Raw genomic sequence first — 17,373 nt, 5'->3', positions numbered from 1 at the left:
TGGCTGAGGTGCACCCATGACCAGCTCGGAAACCAGATTGCATAACGGAGAAGGTGCGGTGGGATTCGAAATGGTCGGTGATCTGTTTATTAACTTGGCTTTCAAAGACCTTAGAAAGGCAGGGTAGGATATATATATGTGTGTGTGTGTGTGTATATGTGTGTGTGTATATGTATGTCTGTAGCAGTTTGTGTCTAGAGTGTCTCCCCCTTTGAAGAGGGGGATGACCGCGGCAGCTTTCCAATTTTTGGGGATCTCAGACGATACGAAAGAGGTTGAACAGGCTCATAATAGGGGTTGCAACAATTTTGGTTGATCATTTTAGAAAGCGAGGGTCCAGATTGTCTATCCCTGCTAATTTGTAGGGGTCCAAATTTTGCAGCTATCTGGATTTGGGTAAAGGAGTAATGGGGAGGCTTGGGCAAGTTGCCGTGGGGGGTGCAGGGCTATTGACCAGGGTAGGGGTAGCCAGATGGAAAGCATGGCCAGCTGTAGAAAAATGCTTATTGAATTCTCAATTGTTGATTTATCGGTGGTGACAGTGTTTCCTAGCCTCAGTGCAGTGGGCAGCTGGGAGGAGGTGCTCTTATTCTCCATGGACTTTACAGTGTCCCGGAACTTTTTGGAGTTTGTGCTGCAGGATGCAAATTTCTGTTTGAAAAAGCTAGCCTTTGCTTTCCTAACTGCCTGTGTATATTGGTTCCTAACTTCCCTGAAAGGTTGCATATCACGGGGGCTATTTGATGCTAATGCCGTACGCCACAGGATGTTTTTGTGCTGGTCAAGGGCAGTCAGGTCTGAAGTGAACCAAGGGCTATATCTGTTCCTGGTTCTACATTTGTTTTGAATGGGGCATGCTTACTTAATATTGTGAGGAAAGCACTTTTTAAAGAATAACCAGGCATCTTCTACTGACGGAACACACCCCATCTTTTACATCTTCTACTGACGGGGTGTGTTCAGTTTGTTTCAACTTTTGCTACGTTGCATGACGGTTTGTACTGAACGACACGTTTCCCAAAAACATTCTTGAACACAGGTACATTTGCTCCATTTGGTGGGTGTAGTTAATCAATGTTTCATGTATTCAATTTCTCAGATGCATTCAGATTCAGTTCTCTCAATTGATTCAAAAACGGGGACAACATCCTGGTTCTTTGCCCAGCCAGGAAAGTAGTAAACAGAAGGTTCTGGCAGATGGGCTTTCTGTTCCCCTCTGATGCTCACACGCCACGTTAGAAGGGAAGGTCACCATTTTTTTTAATTTTGCCCCCTTAGGAATATAGTTCAATAGCCCTGTCGAGCCTTTCCACTCCCTATTTAATCTTGCTCATGTGACTGGGTTCAAACCAGGTCTCCTGCATGTCAGAAGACTTAGCCCACTTAGCTAAAGCCCATTGGCATGAATTCAGGAAGCTAACACAAGTCTCCAGCAAGGTTACTCATCAAAAGAGTATGGTTCATCAAACCACCTCGGTTGCATTTTATCCCCTTTAGACCTCGTACTCGGAGATTACGGCACCAATATAACTGTCTGGGTTTTAATTAAGGCGTACTGCACGACACTCTGTGGCAAACCGAAGCAGAACGATCTGGCCTATCAGAGCCTTTCTAAGGATAGCCTTTCCACTTTATAGCCCTAAGGACAGCCTTTCCACTCCTATGACATTGCTATTCAACTATATTCTTATGGGGGCCAAATTGTGGTTTTTGTGACATTCCCTTCTAACGCGGCTTGTGATCATCATAGAGGGGAATAATAATAGCTTATAGCCAAAGCGGTTCAAATGTTAGAGCCAAACTCGTGCGACGAAAATGTATTCAACATGCCACATTGGCTTCAGTAACCGCCAGAAGTTACTGTTTACAACAGTGCGCATTTGATTCGATCTCTTCTCCTCTACCTTCGCTGGTGGGCAAGGTGATGTTGTGAGGTACTGTACATAATATATATAATGAGGTACTGTACATAATGACAAGATGGTCTTGTTTGCGCCCCTAACAATGGTAGCCGTTGTCCCAAAAGCGGGAAGGCAGGCAGACTGCTTATCACTGTATTCCCGCATGGAGAAATTGACGGGAGGTGACCCTCTCACTTCACCTCTTCCTCTCTAGTCATCACTCAGTCATTAACATTGATGCCTTGATGTCCATTGTGAATGTGAACAAGTAGACCAGCGTTTCCAAAACTCGTTCTGCGGTACCCCAACGGGTGCACGTTTTGGTTTATGCACTAACACTACTTGTTCACATTTTGCTAGGGCAAAAGCTGAAACGTGTACCCCTTTGGGTCCCGAGGACAGCGTTTGGGAAAACCCTGGAGTAGACTATCCCCACAGTCATATGCAATGTTTGGAGTACCTCTTCTTTTTTATTTTATTTTTTATTTTTTTTGAGCCTCAAATGATATTTTCCTTTTGACTGGATTCCTTGTTTTGGAATTTCATCATAGACATTACATTTCAGACATTACATTTGACTACTTCAACTCTTTAACTCTTACCCGCCATGTCTAGACTTGACAGTTCATTCAGCTTTTGTATTTTGATCATGTAGCTCTGATCATGGAATTAAGAACACCTCATGCGTCTAAAACTACATTTAAATGTGTCCATATTGTGTCCGGTTTCCCTTTTCCCATGCTATATTCAAATGCCAGTATGCATTCAGCAAACGGTGGAACAGGATAAATCTGACACAACTTGATGGCTGTAGCCTACTAGCCAACTAACCTCAACTAGCCAGCAAGCTGCAGGACACACCTACTCATTCCAGGGTCTTACTTTATTTTTACCATTTTCTACATTGTAGAATAATAGTGAAGATATCTAAACTATAAAATAGCACATGTGGAATCATGTACTAACCAAAAAAGTGTTAAACAAATCAAAATATATTTGAGATTCTTCAAAGTAGCCACCCTTTGCATTGATGACAGCTTTGCACACTCTTGGCATTCTCTCAACCACCTTAATGAGGTAGTCACCTGGAATGCATTTCAATTAACAGGTGTGCCTTGTTTAAAGATAATTTGTGGAATTTCATTCCTTCTTAATGCGTTTGAGCCAATCAGTTGTGTTGTGACAAGGTAGGGGTGGTATACAAAAGTCCATATTATGGCAAAAACAGCTCAAATAAGCAGAGAGAAACGACAGTCCATTACTTTAAGACATGTAGGTCAGTCAATCTGGTAAATTTCAAGAACTTTGAAAGTTTCTTCAAGTGCAGTTGCAAAAACCATCACATGCTATGATGAAACATCAACTGTTCGGAGAAGACTATGAATCAGGCCTTCATGGTCGAATTGCTGCAAAGAAACCACTACTTAAGGACACCAATAAGAAGAGACTTGCTTGGGCCAAGAAACACAAGCAATGAACATTAGACAGGTAGAAATCTTTCCTTTGGTCTGATGAGCCCAAATTTGCGTTTTTTGGTTCCAACCACCATGTCTTTGTGAGACGCAGAGTAGGTGAGCGGATGATCTCTGCATGTGTAGTTCCCACCGTGAAGCATGGAGGAGGAGATGTGATGGTGTGGGGGTGCTTTGCTGGTGACACTGTCAGTGATTTATTTAGAATTAAAGGTTCACTTAACCAGCATAGCTACCACAGTATTCTGCAGAGATACGCCATCCCATCTGGTTTGCACTTAGTTCCACTATCATTTATTTTTCAACAGGACAATGACCCAACACACCTCCAGGCTGGAGAGTGATGGAGTGCTGACCTGGCCTCCATAATCACCCAACCTCAACCCAATTGAGATGGTTTGGGATGAGTTGGACCAGAGTGAAAGAAAAGCAGCCAATAAGTGCTCCGCATATGTGGGAACTCCTTCAAGACTGTTGAAAAAGCATTCCAGGTGAAGCTGGTTGAGAGAATGCCAAGAGTGTGCAAAGCTGTCATTAAGGCAAAGAGTGGCTACTTTGAAGAATCTCAAATATAAAATACATTTGATTTAGCACTTTTTTGGATACTACATGATTCCACATGTTATTTCATAGTTTTGATGTCTTCACTATTATTATACAATGTAGAAAATAGTAAAAATAAAGAATAAATATTGAATGAGTAGGTGTCCAAACATTTGACTGGTACTGTAGCTAGCAACGCTAAAGGGATTTCTTACAGGTTAGCTTAACTCTAGCCAAACAAAACATTGTTTTTCTAATAAATGCTAGCCAACTAGCTAATTGAAGCCAGCAAACACGTTTCTCACACGCTAGGAATGTATTTCCTTCAACATTTAATGAAAAAAAGGTGCTTCTCTCTCCCAAAACACAAGTTTTCTGAAAACTTGTGGGCGGAGTGCTGATGTGGCCCACTGCATGCACCTTCGGTAGCCTGATTGGGTCCAGAATGAGAAGAAATCCACACACATGCGTCTCTGACCACCTCTTGAAGTGGTCAGACAGATCCGACCACAGTGCGACTTTTGTGCATCTAGATCTGTCTTTTTCAATGTGATGTTCATATAATGATATGCGAAGTCGCATGTAAGTGTCAAGTGTAGACCGCCTTAGACAGTCAGTCCAATTCTGATTTGGCAAAAGAGCTTAATCTGATTGGTCAAATTAGTGGAAAAAGATCAGAATTGGGTTGCCTCTGTAAACACAACCTGAAAGTAATTGTCCAGTGGATCTATTTTAAAAGTAAAAAATTCTGATAACTCTTACACGTATAATGTCGTGACTCATCCTATACTCGTATTTTTGGCCAAAGCATGAATTGGAGAAAAAAAAACACTTCAAAACCACCACAAATGTGTATCTGACTGTTTAAAAAAAAAAAAAAATCTTTTTATTTTTTTTAATGCTTTTTATTTCCGCATAAAGGATGATGAGTTGGCCAATCAGCTGTCTACTCTCATGAATATTTTTTGTTGGTTTCCGCCCACACCATTCCAACTCAGAAAAGCAGTTTTTTTTACATTTATTAAAAAATTGGTAGAAAAACGTAATATTGTAATTATCTGGAAACACTGGCATGCTACTTTAATATAAATCTGGAAATACTGGACAGTTACTTTTGTTTTTGGGAAACTCACCCCATGATAGTTTGACCTTTTTCAGTCTTACATAACTTGATGTTAAAACCCGTAAAGTCTATTGATGCACCGGTGTGTTATCTAAGTAACATAATTAAAAAAAACAAGCCCATCAAAATCCATCAGTTTGAGCTAGAGAGATCTAGCATGGGCTATGTCTCAATCCACTTCATCCGCCTATGTCGCCCTTCTGCATCAGCAGTGGAAAGTGGCGGAGCTACAGAGCTGTTTGTCAAACCAGGAGACATCCAGAAAATCGTAGACTCACGAACACGACGGTGTTCTGTGTTTTGCTTTGACGTTCACAAGTGTCGCTGGACCAGTCCTAAAGGTAACCCATACAAATGAATGAAAGTAGTTTTGTGCCAACAAAAATAAGGGGTTAAATGTGTTTAAAAAAATATATATAATAATCCGGAGCTTTCTTATATTTCCTTGATATAGGACAGACACTTCAAAACCTTATTTCTTATGATTTATTTTTGTACTGTCTTGCCGTTTATGAATGTGTAATTCATTGTGTTTATATATGGGCTATTGTAGGCCAAGTGTAATATTTTGTCATGCTTTATTATTTAATTTTTTAGGATACCTAAAAGGCTCCTAAAATTCCAAATCAAATAGCTAAATGATCCATGATGACCTTCTTAAAACAATTCCATGACATCTTATAACACCCCCCCCCTTTGCTCTTGTAGCATTCTGTAGCATACCATTATCTACTTCCATGGTGCTACCTTGCTTTCTGACTGACCTATATCAAGTTTGTGTGTGTGTACGCACGTGCGTGGGTCTAAGCCCCTACTTGGAAACTCTGTTGTCTCAAATGACAAATGTTTTTATTAAGTTATTTTCCTATTGCTCGGCTTAATCACAATGGACTGGGCCAGGTCAAATTGAGCAAGGCCAGGTCTGGTTCGTGAGACTATGTAGGACTTTGTATTACATTTTGTTGCAGTAATGTGAATGCAGGTGAATTTTCTCTACAGGAAACTGTTTCTTTTCATTTTTACTGTACACATGTATTGCCTTATGTTTTAATATCCTTTTACTTTCAATTTGTAATATTTATCTTTGATTTGCTTTATCAAACTGAAGATCAATCTCAATATGGATGTTGGCTATACCTGTATTGTGTAGTTATTATGTTGTCTGTTTACTCACATCCTTAACAGAAACACTAATGTATCTTACTGTTACTGGGTACAATAATTGAAATGCTGTGTACCTTTCAGTTCATGTTTTGTGAGCTATTGGATAGACAAGTAAAGTGATTATAATTTTTTACAAACAAATCCACCCCTTTTTATTATGAGATTTACATTGCAATAACAGAACAATCAGTGCAACACAGCTGTAAATTGACTATTTTGTTTAAATGTAATATTCACAGTAGACATTGCAAACTAAAAGGACCCATTAATGGGATACGTTCTCTTTCCACCATTTGTTTTGGCTGAATGAAATTGTATTAGGCACATGTGCCGAATACAACAGGTGTAGACCTTCTAGTGAAATGCTTACTTGCGAAGTCAACTCATGCAGTGTTTAGTTGCATAATCTTCACCAGTGAGGAATAATAATTGTAGCCTGTCTAGTGCCTTGTGCCTAGCCCCCTGATACTCAAATGGTGACGCTGGGCGAAAATCGGAATGCAAGCATCAATGGATGAGTTATATACCTATACTGAACAAAAATATAAACGCAACATGTAATGTGCTGGTTTCATGAGCTGAAATAAAAAATCCTAGAAATGTTCCAAACTCATTCTGATTGGCTGGACCTGGCTCCCAAATTGGTGAGCCTATGCCCACCCATGGCTGCACCCATGCCCAGTCATGTGAAATCCATAGATCTGGGCCTAATTATTTCAATTGACTGATTTCCTTATGAACTGTAACTCAGCAAAATCTTTAATTGTTGCATTTTGCGTTTATTTTTGTTCAGTATAGTTTGATATGATGCTGTTTGTCCCATATGACATGTAGGCTATACCCCTCTCCCTCCAACCAAATCACACATTCAGTGTTATTGGCTCTCGCCCTGTGACCACTTCTTGGCGCATCCTAGGGGTTGTATATTTTGGCCTGGCTATAGGTAATGCAAAGTAACGCAGTATGGTATTTGGAATTAAAAATTACTTAAATATGTTAGATTGACTGACTATTTTCATTCCCCATGTGGAGGAACTTAAATGTGTCAGGAGTTTTCCTTTGGTAATGACGTGAACACTGATCTGCACATCATTGGACGTAACAGCAGAATAGTAGGCCTTCAGTTTGAAAGCTACGGTTTGCGTGCTAGTTAGCTACCTACTTCCTTGTTAGTCCAAACTGGAGTGTGATGGCAAGCGTAAAGAAGTTTGTCCTAAAAAGCGAATGTTTTTTCCTTATTTTCAGCACTTTGGGAATATAATTTTTAAAGCCGATGTGAGCTGCGATATTCCTCAAACATTTCCTTTCGAGCAGGAGACATTGGGCCTGCTACACTAAGCATGGAATGGAATGCAATTACGAGACACTGCCTAGCTAGCTACAGTTGCTAGCTAGTTAGCTACAGTTGCTAGCTAGTTAGCTCTGGCTAGCCAGCTAGCAAATCTTTGGAATTGCAGACCAGGATTCTAATGATTTGATAAAACATTTTCTCGTATTATCAGAAATTAATGTCGAGGTAAACATTGGATGGACTTGTTTTGATGAATCCGATGGATTATCGTTTGGAATAGCTCACTACCAGTTATAGTGACTAGCAAGTTAGCTTTAGCTTGCTAATTTGTAGCAAATGTTTTGTGTGGCAAGGAACATAACACTAAAGACAACTAATATTACCAAAAGTATATATCACATCTTTTTGATAAATGCCTAACTCGGAGGTGTTTCGCGAGGGTCGGGGAAGAAGCCCATCGGCACAGAGAAGTGCCAGACAGGAGCGGCGCAGTAACGTTAAACCTGGAAGCGGGGCTACTCAGCACCGAGAGAAACACCGGGAGAAGAGGCGGTCGTCATCTATCCGAAAGAAACACAGTCACGCTAGGGAGAAAGCACAATGGCATACGCCAGATGAACCAGACAGTGAACGGAGAGGCACTCTTGAAAGAGGTGAACTTCGGACTTTAGTGGAATATGACGACGTGAGTTCCCAATCAGAACGCTTTTCTGGGAGCCCTTCGCCGAAACCAGAACCGCATGCTACTATTTTAGTCGACCGACTTAGCGAAGTTGAATTCACAGGCATGAACGGACCGACATCACAAGTGAGAAGGTCTCGAAGAGACAGGGCTGTATTGCATCTCAGGAAGGATGAACAAATCAGTGGTTCATCCGAGAGGAATAGACAAGAGAAGGAACCGAAAAGAAAGGAACGCCAGAGCCGTGAGAGGGACACTTCGAAATCTCGTGGTAGTAGCCTGAGCGCCACCAAAAACAACCGAGACGGTGCGAGAAACATTGACAGTAACGGCAAGAAGACGTCTACAACCTTGGCCCCCATGTCTTTGGACAAAAAGGAGTCTAAACGGCACAAAAGTAAGACACGTTCTGAAAAGGAGCCCCCGTCTGCATACAGGGATGCACCACAATCATACCGAGATGACCGTGAAGAACTCGGGGCCTACAGAAGAAGTCCTGGTTTCAAGGCAGACAGCCCACATGGGAAATCGTATTCCTATGGATACCAGTCTCCCAGTGGCAGTTATAATAACCAGTTTATATCTAGAAGAAGTCCCAGTTATGGGAACAAAAGGCTGTCCCCTACTTCAACATACTACAGCCGAGATTCTGAGGTCTATGGTGCCTACAACATTTCAAAGTCGCCCAGTTCATACTCAAGCAACAAAAGAAAGCGGTCTCCAACGAGCCCATTCAACTGGCGCAGGTCTCCAAGTTATGGCCGACATAGTCCATTCGAACAGGGAGAACTTGCATCAAGTCCCTACGGTACCCGTCGGCGATCACGAAGTCCATACCGAAAGTCACTGAGCCCAAGTCCAGACGTAAGGTAAGCAATTGATCAGAGGTTACTGTACTGTCTGAAAGCGAATTATTAATAGTTGTTACCCTCCACATTATAAAATCTCCTGGGGAAAATAGTGGCATGAATGTATTTTTTTGTTGCTGAGAGAATTTAGTAGTACTGAGAGACATTGATGTAAATTTGAGGGCAGAATCTGGATCACCCAAGAGAGCAAAGCTTTGTGAAACTCATTTAGTACAACTGTTTTACTCGATTGTGATTCAGATTGTAATGATGCCTTCAATGCCACTGAAAGTGTTTATTTGCCATTCCAGCAGTCTGCTAATGTAACAGTGTATTAGACAATATGAACATTTAAAGAGACACAGCATACCAATTGGCACGTTTTTCTGTTGCTTATTAGAAAAATTTTATTTAATTCTTGGTGTGTTTCCTGACCGAGACTGCATTTGGTTAATGATATTTGTCACCCATGAGACACTAGACACGGAAGCCTATTTTACTTCCTCAAAATAACCATAATGAATCTAAGAACTCAAGAAATCTGTAATTTTGTTGTTTTTGCCGAGGATGTTTGTTGTGCAATTTTACATCTAAGGTGTTTGCAGTATTTCTCAAGTAAAGAAAATGTGTGACGTGTTATCTTATGTAAACAAAAGTCGGAGCTGCTGGGCAGGTCTGTCTCACTGTCTATGCTATTGGATAGAAAGCAATCACAGCAGTTATTCACCCCATGTTGGAGGAGAAATGGACATTGAACAATCTAAATCCAGCCTTCATATTACCTGTTATGATGCATGGATATTCCAAACTCTTTTATTTTTGTTGTTGCGGATACTGACTTTATGACCAAAATTATCCTACTTACATTTTAGTCAATTTCGACACTAGAATAACTGTTTCTGACTCTAATCGATGCCACACAGGCCGTTTTCAAAGGGATTTGTTGCTTTTTAAAGGCAGTCGCTCTTTAAAGGGAACTTTTCTCCTATTAAAGATTCATGTGTCCTTTCTCCAGGCGATCTGGCAAGTCTCGAAGCAGGAGTCCGTATTCCCCCTCGAGGCACTCCCGCTCACGCAGCCGCCACCGCCACTCTCGCTCCCGCAGCCGGCCCTCCAGCCTCTCCCCCAGCACACTGACCTTCAAGAGCAGCCTGGCGGCCGAGCTCAGCAAGCAGAAGAAGGCCAAAGCTGCCGAGGCAGCTGCCCGGGCCAAAAGCTCCAGTAACACCTCAACTCCCACCAAGGTTCCCTCTGCAGGCTCCCACCAACCCAGCCCCAAGACCAACCACGCCACTAAGAAGGGCCCCAGGACCCCTGTGTCGAGCCAGCCCCAGTCCCCCGCAGACAGGACCTCCAAGAGGAGCACAGAGCCCCCCAAGCCCAGCAAGGATAGAGATGTGAAGGGTAAGGATGTCTCCTCGGTGCAACGAGACAAGAGGAAAGTACCAGCATCTGGACAGGGCAAAGAGAAGGAGCGAGTCACTGCCCCAACTGCCTCTACACTGACATCTCTACACCTGCCCCCGAACATCCTTGAGCACTTAGCTGGAGCAGATAGGTAATCAGAACATAATAAAGAGTTTTTATGATTAAGAGAACTTGTACATTTTTTCACTCTCATACATGCCTCCCCCTCTTTCCATAGCCTAACTTCTCATCTTATTTTCCTCCCCTGTGCAGCTTGAAGGACGTCTTACCATCGCTATCAGGGAAGAATCCAGCAGAGCGTCAGAAGGCCCGCCACCTCCTGAGCGACCTGCCCCTTCCTCCCGAGCTACCCACAGGCTCCTCCTCCCCTCACAGCCCATATGACGAGAAGAAGACCACCACGCTTCGCCGCAGGCCCAAGTATGTCTGGGCCCCTTCACTTTCCATGTCTCACCCTACCACGTCAATGGCCTATGCTCCTCAATAAGCTCTACTGCCTGGGGTTGAGAACCACTGCTTGACCTAATCTCTTGTTGGTTTGTTTGTCTTTCTCCCAGGATCTGCGGCCCACGCTTTGGGGAGATCAAGGAGACTGAGATCGATTGGGGGAAGCGGTGCGTGGACAAGTTTGAGATCATCGGCATCACAGGAGAAGGCACCTACGGCCAGGTGTACAAGGCAAAAGACAAAGATACAGGTGAGGACTACTAAATGCTTACAATGTATTATTTTACCATCAACATTTTAACCAAACAGAATAATCTGTAAAAATGTGAGTCTTTCTATTCCCAGGGTAACTATTATGTATGAAAAGGTATCTTCTAATATCCTCTGCCCTTTATCTCTATCCCCGTGGTGTAGCTGAGATGGTGGCCTTGAAGAAGGTGCGCCTGGACAACGAGAAGGAGGGCTTCCCTATCACCGCCATCAGGGAGATCAAGATCCTCCGCCAACTCAACCACAAGAGCATCATCAACATGAAGGAGATAGTCACTGACAAGGAGGACGCCCTGGACTTCAAGAACGACAAAGGTCCATATGACAAACCCACTGAATTATCATGCCGCATCCTAAATGGCACTCCATTCCCTACATAGTGTACTACTTTTGACCAGAGCCCTATGGCAGAGGTTCTATAACTTTTTAGGGCCGGGGACCCCTTTTGTGATAGCAAATCAGATTAATCAGCTTTTTAACCTTGATTTAACTAGGCAAGTCAGTTAAGAACAAATTCTTATTTACAATGACGGCCTACTAAAAGGCAAAAGGCCTCCTGTGGGGATGGGGGTTGGGTTTAAAATAAAAATATAGGACAAAACACACATCACGACAAGAGAGACGACACAACACTACATAGAGACCTAAGACAACAACATAGCATGGCAGCAACATGGCAGCAGCACAACATGGTAGCAGCACAAAACATGGTACAAACATTATTGGGCACAGACAACAGCACAAATGGCAAGAAGTAGTGAGATAAAAATAGCATACAAGGAGTTTTATGTCTCTGGCAGTGCAATGGGAAATGAACCAAGTCTCGGGCCCTAGGAAGGAATATTTTAAAGGCCCGCCTCTTGGCATTGGTGAGAGAATTTTGCAGTTGTTCAAGCTAATGTCCTCCAATTCTACACATTTTTGCATTGAGGCAGAGGGAACATTTAACAGTTTTAGAGCTTAAATTGCAATGCGTTTTATGTTTGGGAAAAAAACATTTTGGGGGACTAGAAGATTGCCGAGTTGAACATTTTATAATTGGTCGACAAAAATTGAAAATATCCCTGTGAGCCTCCTAGGCCCATGTTGCCCAGGGTTAAGAACACATTGTAGATTAATAATATTACATTGTATTACACCCCCTAAACTTATCCCATGGATCTCTTGGCCAAAATGTACAAAAATATATATTGATATATAATTTAATTGTTTTAATATTTTGAGATGCAGTACCCCACTTTGAGAACCCCTGGTCAAAAATAGTGCCCTATGTAGGGAATAGGGTGCCATTTGGGATACAGACCCATGTGTCTACATTGTTTCTCCATGCATTTGTTCTCCTTTTACAGGTGCGTTCTACCTGGTGTTTGAATACATGGACCATGACCTGATGGGGCTGCTGGAGTCTGGCCTGGTCCACTTCAACGAGAGCCACATCAAGTCCTTCATGAGGCAGCTGCTGGAGGGCCTCGACTACTGCCACAAGAAGAACTTCCTGCACAGGGACATCAAGTGCTCCAACATCTTGCTTAACAACAAGTGAGTGCTCCTCAGGATAGCTAGCCTGCTGGTCCCAGATCTGTCGGTGCTGTCTTGTCAACTCCTATGGTCATTATCACGCCAAAGCACAAGCAGATCTGGGACCAGGATAGTCAAAGAAGGAAAAACAATTTATATCCGCTGCGGAATCAGTTGCATTGTCTGACAGAAAGGAGTCGGATGTCACGTTAATGCTGTGTTCTGTTCTCTACGCCAGGGGTCAAATAAAGCTGGCAGATTTTGGACTGGCTCGACTTTATAACTCTGAGGAGAGGTAAGTGTCCCGATATGGCTTAGAGTTGATTGCTGCCAATAGTTATTGGCTTTTCAGATGTATTACTTTATCTATGACTGTTTTGCTTCATCAAGCATATTGGTCTCAACTGTGTTTTGTTGTGGATGATGAGGATATTATTGATACTTATGTATTTTTCTGTCCCTGTCTTGTAGCCGACCGTACACCAACAAGGTGATCACCCTGTGGTACAGACCCCCAGAGCTTTTACTTGGGGAGGAGAGGTACACACCTGCCATTGATGTGTGGAGCTGCGGGTAAGAGACACACCTACGATTTGGTGTGGTGTTTCACTGGCTGAGATTTATGATTCTTGAACCGAGGACAGATGGTTCTATAAAGAGGATCATGCATTCACACTGTTTTTGTCTTAAATCAGGTGCATTCTGGGGGAGCTGTTCACAAAAAAGCCCATTTTCCAAGCCAATCAGGAACTTGCCCAGTTAGAGCTGATCAGGTACGTTGTTGTCCGAGAAGGGTACTATAAATCCGTCAATTTCTTATCCTCAGTATCCCTTTTAACGGTCTGAAAGACCTTCAGCTATCTCGTTGGACAGTCTTCTTGTTAGGGTATGATATTGAACACTAGCCTTTGGCTTTTCTCCCTTCCAGTCGTATCTGTGGCAGCCCCTGTCCCGCTGTGTGGCCAGATGTCATCAAGCTGCCCTACTTCAACACCATGAAACCAAAGAAACAGTACCGGCGGCGGTTGCGAGAAGAGTTTGCTTTGTGAGTTGATCTGCTTGTTTGAATTCAGTAATTGGGGTCATCATTGGTATATGAGAAGAATGTTATTATCCTTTGGTTGTGTTTGACTAACCACTTCGTGTTTCTCTTTGGTCAGTATACCACCCTCTGCCCTGGACCTGTTTGACCACATGCTGGCGCTGGACCCCAGTAAGCGCTGTGCTGCCGAGGCGGCGCTAAGCAGTGAGTTCCTCAAAGACGTGGACCCAACCAAGATGCCCCCACCAGAGTATGTTTGGCCAAAGGCGTTTTACTTCAAAGTCTGTGATTCATTACTGTAGAATATAATTTTTGTGATGACCCAGCCTTTGATCTCCTTATTTCCATTTTGTCTCCTGTCCTCTTCCCATCTCTCTCTTCCAGTCTCCCCCTGTGGCAGGACTGCCACGAGTTGTGGAGTAAGAAGCGGCGGAGGCAGAAGCAGATGCCAGAGGAGCTGTCAGCCCCCAAGGCTCCCCGTAAGGAGCTAGGGCTGGGAGACGACAGTCGCAGCAACACCCCCCAGGGCTTCCCTCCGCCTGGGGGGCTCAAAGTCCAGCCTGTGGCTGCCTCAGCCCTACTGGGTGAGTGAATGGGCCTTTAGTCTAGTACCGCAAAGCCACCCCTCCATACTGGCCTCACAGCTTATCAGTTACACACTCACTTTAATGGCTTATATTGCAACGACTAATAACAACTTGGAGTGAATTAAGAGGTACTTTTTAGTAAATTGCTTAAATATATTTTCTTTTGTCTCCCATAGACTCAAAAGCTCCCAGCTCCCAGCTGACCCAGGAACAGCTGGCGGTCCTCCTCAACCTGCTTGGCCAGTCCAAGAGCGCTGTCAACCCGGCCCAGATTGCCAAGGTCAACCCCGAGACTCTACAGCAGCTCTCCAAGGTCCTGCCGCCAGAACACTCTGACTCCGACCGGCCTCCGGAGCCACACCCTCCTCTCAAGCCCCACAAGCTCCCTCAGTCAGGTGGAGCACCCCGCACGCCCCCCATGCCCAAGCCCCCATCGCCGCATCCCTCGTCGGCATCGCAGGGTAAGCCTGATGGGGAGGCGTCGGCAGCCACCCAGACGGCAGTCACCATGCTGCTGGCCCAGCTCTTTCAGGCCCAGCAGAGGCAGGAAGCTGGCGATGCAGACGGCACAAATGCACCAGCAGGAGGACCTCCTCCACCACCCTCTGAGCCCAAGCAGCCCCCAGAGCCTGTCCCTGTCTCGCCAGGTAACTACTCATATAGAGAATATTGTGACGTATCTTTAACCTCATTTTTTGCAAGCAGAAATTATGTGTATAGACTTGTATTCCACTGCTGTGACTATCCAGTAGGATTATCTGTCTCAAATTCTGTACACACAATGGTTTTAATTTTGGATATCCCTATGGTAGAATACGAACTTGCGAAGTAGGCCGAGAACTATCCCTTTGCCTTGAACTAACATCATGTCTTGTGGTTTCCCCCGTAGTGTCCGAGGGGAGCGGTGTTTCCTCCAGACCCATCCTCCCCCCCGACCAGAGACCCCCTGAACCACCGGAGCCCCCTCCCCGCTGCGAGGACTTGGATTACCGGCAGAAGATGGCGCATAAGACGGGCCACCTGCCGCCTATGCCAACCTCAGGTGGAGCTGGTGAGGGAGGAAGGCTCCCGGAGCCAGACTACCCACCCCACCCTGGCACAGAAGGACCCAGCTATGGCGGTGACTACAGCCGCCCACCCCCTCCACCCTTCCCTCCTGCAGGTTTTGGCGACTGCTACATGGGCCACATGTTGGGGGGCGGCCTGCCCCCCCACAACCTGAGGGAAGTGTTCAGCAGCAGCACTCAGCAGTCCTCGGCTACCGGGTCCCTGGCCACCTCACTCCAGGAGCCCTTCCCTTCAGGCAGAGGTGGAGGTGTTAGCAGCATGGTGTTCAGCGGTGACAAAGACCATCGCTTTGAGTACAATCACAGCCCCTCCTTGCCTGTGGAAGGGAAGCCCAACCCCACCAGCATCCACCTCTATAACCATGCTACCCCTCCCCCGCCCATCCCTCCTCCGGGCCAGTCCTGGAGCTCCCCTTCCCAGGCTGTGGCCCCACCTATGCCCCTTGGCTTCAACCCACATGTGAACTCAGCAGCCATGCGAGGACGACACCTCCCCTTCTGATTGGCTGTGGCATAGTGAATGGGCGGGGTATGATGGACACCTCAGACTTGTGGACTCAAAAGAAACTGAGCCCAAACCCTCTCAGGCTAGACCAGAGGGATCTGGAAATGCACACTTGATTTGTAATAATAAATACAAAAATCTGTGTAAAGCATTGTATTCCTCCTGTATCTGGAATGTGGGGTATGTTGCAGAAGGGGGGTTGTATAGAGGGGGCTTTTTTTGCTCATACCGTTTCATATAGTTTTTTTGTTTATGTATTCTACTACTGTCTTTTAAATTAAGCTTTTACCTTTTTTGAGTGTACATTTACCAGGCTAGGTATTGCTTTTAAATATGTACCCAAGCCTTTCTTTTAATTGCTTCCGAGCAGACTGTTTTGCACTACTGACTAAAGTAGGCGATAACGATTTAGGTATGAAATAAAGTGCTATCTGCACAACTTTTAGAAAATTACCAATGTTTTTTTTATTTTGGGCCAAGCATATGTTGAAACCAGTAGGGCTCAGTTGATCGGGCTCCTGACTTGAAGGTGGGGTTTGTTTTTGAAGAGGATTGGCTCCTGAAAGACTGGCGGCACATGGGTGACTGCAGTAAAACTGATAGCTACTGATTGACTTGATGGAGGAAGGCCATGTTCACTTTAATTTCCACAAGCCCTCTGCCAATAGCCATTGTAAAACAAAAGGAGACATGTAACCCAACTTCAAAAAATACTTTTGTACTAAAATGTTTTTTTTGGGGGGGGGGTCATATGTTTATTAAAGAAATGCCAACAGTTTTTTTTGTCTTACTTTGACTGTCGATCATCAAAGAATCATACCTGAACATGTAGAACACACTAAACCACTGGAGGACAGTGCAAGTCAACCAACTACTGAACTGATATTTGGCTATTTTCTGAAGTAAAACATTTGTAAATTGATAGCATACTAGAGAAGATCAACTAATGAAGGACATAGATGGATGCTTGCTTTGTTTTTATTTTTCTATGCAATACTATTTTTGGTTGGAAGGTTGGCTGCCAAAAGAAGACATGGATGACAAAGGCAGGAACCACCTGAAAGGAAGTCAAGAAAACCACCCAGAATAAGAGTTTGCTGGAGATCTACCGTTAAGGCCCTTTGCTCCTCTAAGAGCTGAAAGGTGTAAGTCATTACCCTGGTAGAAATGTCTACAAATCCCAGGCTGATGGCCTGTGAGGTAGAGAAATAGGTATTAAACACAACTGACTTCAGCCATACTCCACTGTAAAGAAATCTACAACTACACATTTAAGCTGAATAAATGAATATGATGAAATGTATTTCTTCAGATGCTATTGATATTGCTGCATCTATTTCTGGGCAGTTACTATAGCATTAGGGTAGATTATATTGATGTTGCTGCCTACACCCAAGAGTAATACTTGGTTGCACAGGCTTTGGCCAAGATATCTGCTGACAAATGCTTCTTGTAGCTGTCAATGAGCTTGCGGCACCTTTCTAC

At 44.0% G+C, this 17,373-nt stretch overlaps 1 protein-coding gene across 1 annotated transcript; it reads left to right on the top strand.

Annotated features, from left to right (window-relative positions):
- Nucleotides 1-6,935: 6,935 nt before the first annotated feature.
- Nucleotides 6,936-16,665, top strand: cdk13 (cyclin dependent kinase 13). The gene is made up of 14 exons (XM_029755865.1): nucleotides 6,936-9,045; nucleotides 10,040-10,582; nucleotides 10,705-10,872; nucleotides 11,010-11,149; nucleotides 11,314-11,484; nucleotides 12,519-12,708; nucleotides 12,926-12,982; nucleotides 13,159-13,260; nucleotides 13,383-13,460; nucleotides 13,616-13,732; nucleotides 13,848-13,979; nucleotides 14,114-14,313; nucleotides 14,493-14,963; nucleotides 15,206-16,665. Exons 1-14 carry the CDS (start codon nucleotides 7,907-7,909, stop codon nucleotides 15,883-15,885), a joined length of 4,188 nt encoding a protein of 1,395 aa, XP_029611725.1. The 5' UTR covers nucleotides 6,936-7,906; the 3' UTR covers nucleotides 15,886-16,665.
- The last annotated feature ends 708 nt before the right edge of the window (nucleotides 16,666-17,373 follow it).

The sequence above is a fragment of the Salmo trutta genome, chromosome 6 (assembly GCF_901001165.1).
Source record: "Salmo trutta chromosome 6, fSalTru1.1, whole genome shotgun sequence".
In the NCBI taxonomy this organism is placed as follows: Eukaryota; Metazoa; Chordata; class Actinopteri; order Salmoniformes; family Salmonidae; genus Salmo; species Salmo trutta.
This window is presented reverse-complemented; position numbering and strand designations above follow the sequence as displayed.

Coding starts and splice junctions, on each gene's coding strand:
- cdk13 (XM_029755865.1), top strand. CDS start 7,907: ATGCCTAACTCGGAGGTGTTTCGCGAGGGTCGGGGAAGAAGCCCATCG. Junction 13,261..13,382: donor ATTGATGTGTGGAGCTGCGG/GTAAGAGACACA, acceptor GTCTTAAATCAG/GTGCATTCTGGGGGAGCTGT. Junction 13,980..14,113: donor ACCAAGATGCCCCCACCAGA/GTATGTTTGGCC, acceptor TCTCTCTTCCAG/TCTCCCCCTGTGGCAGGACT.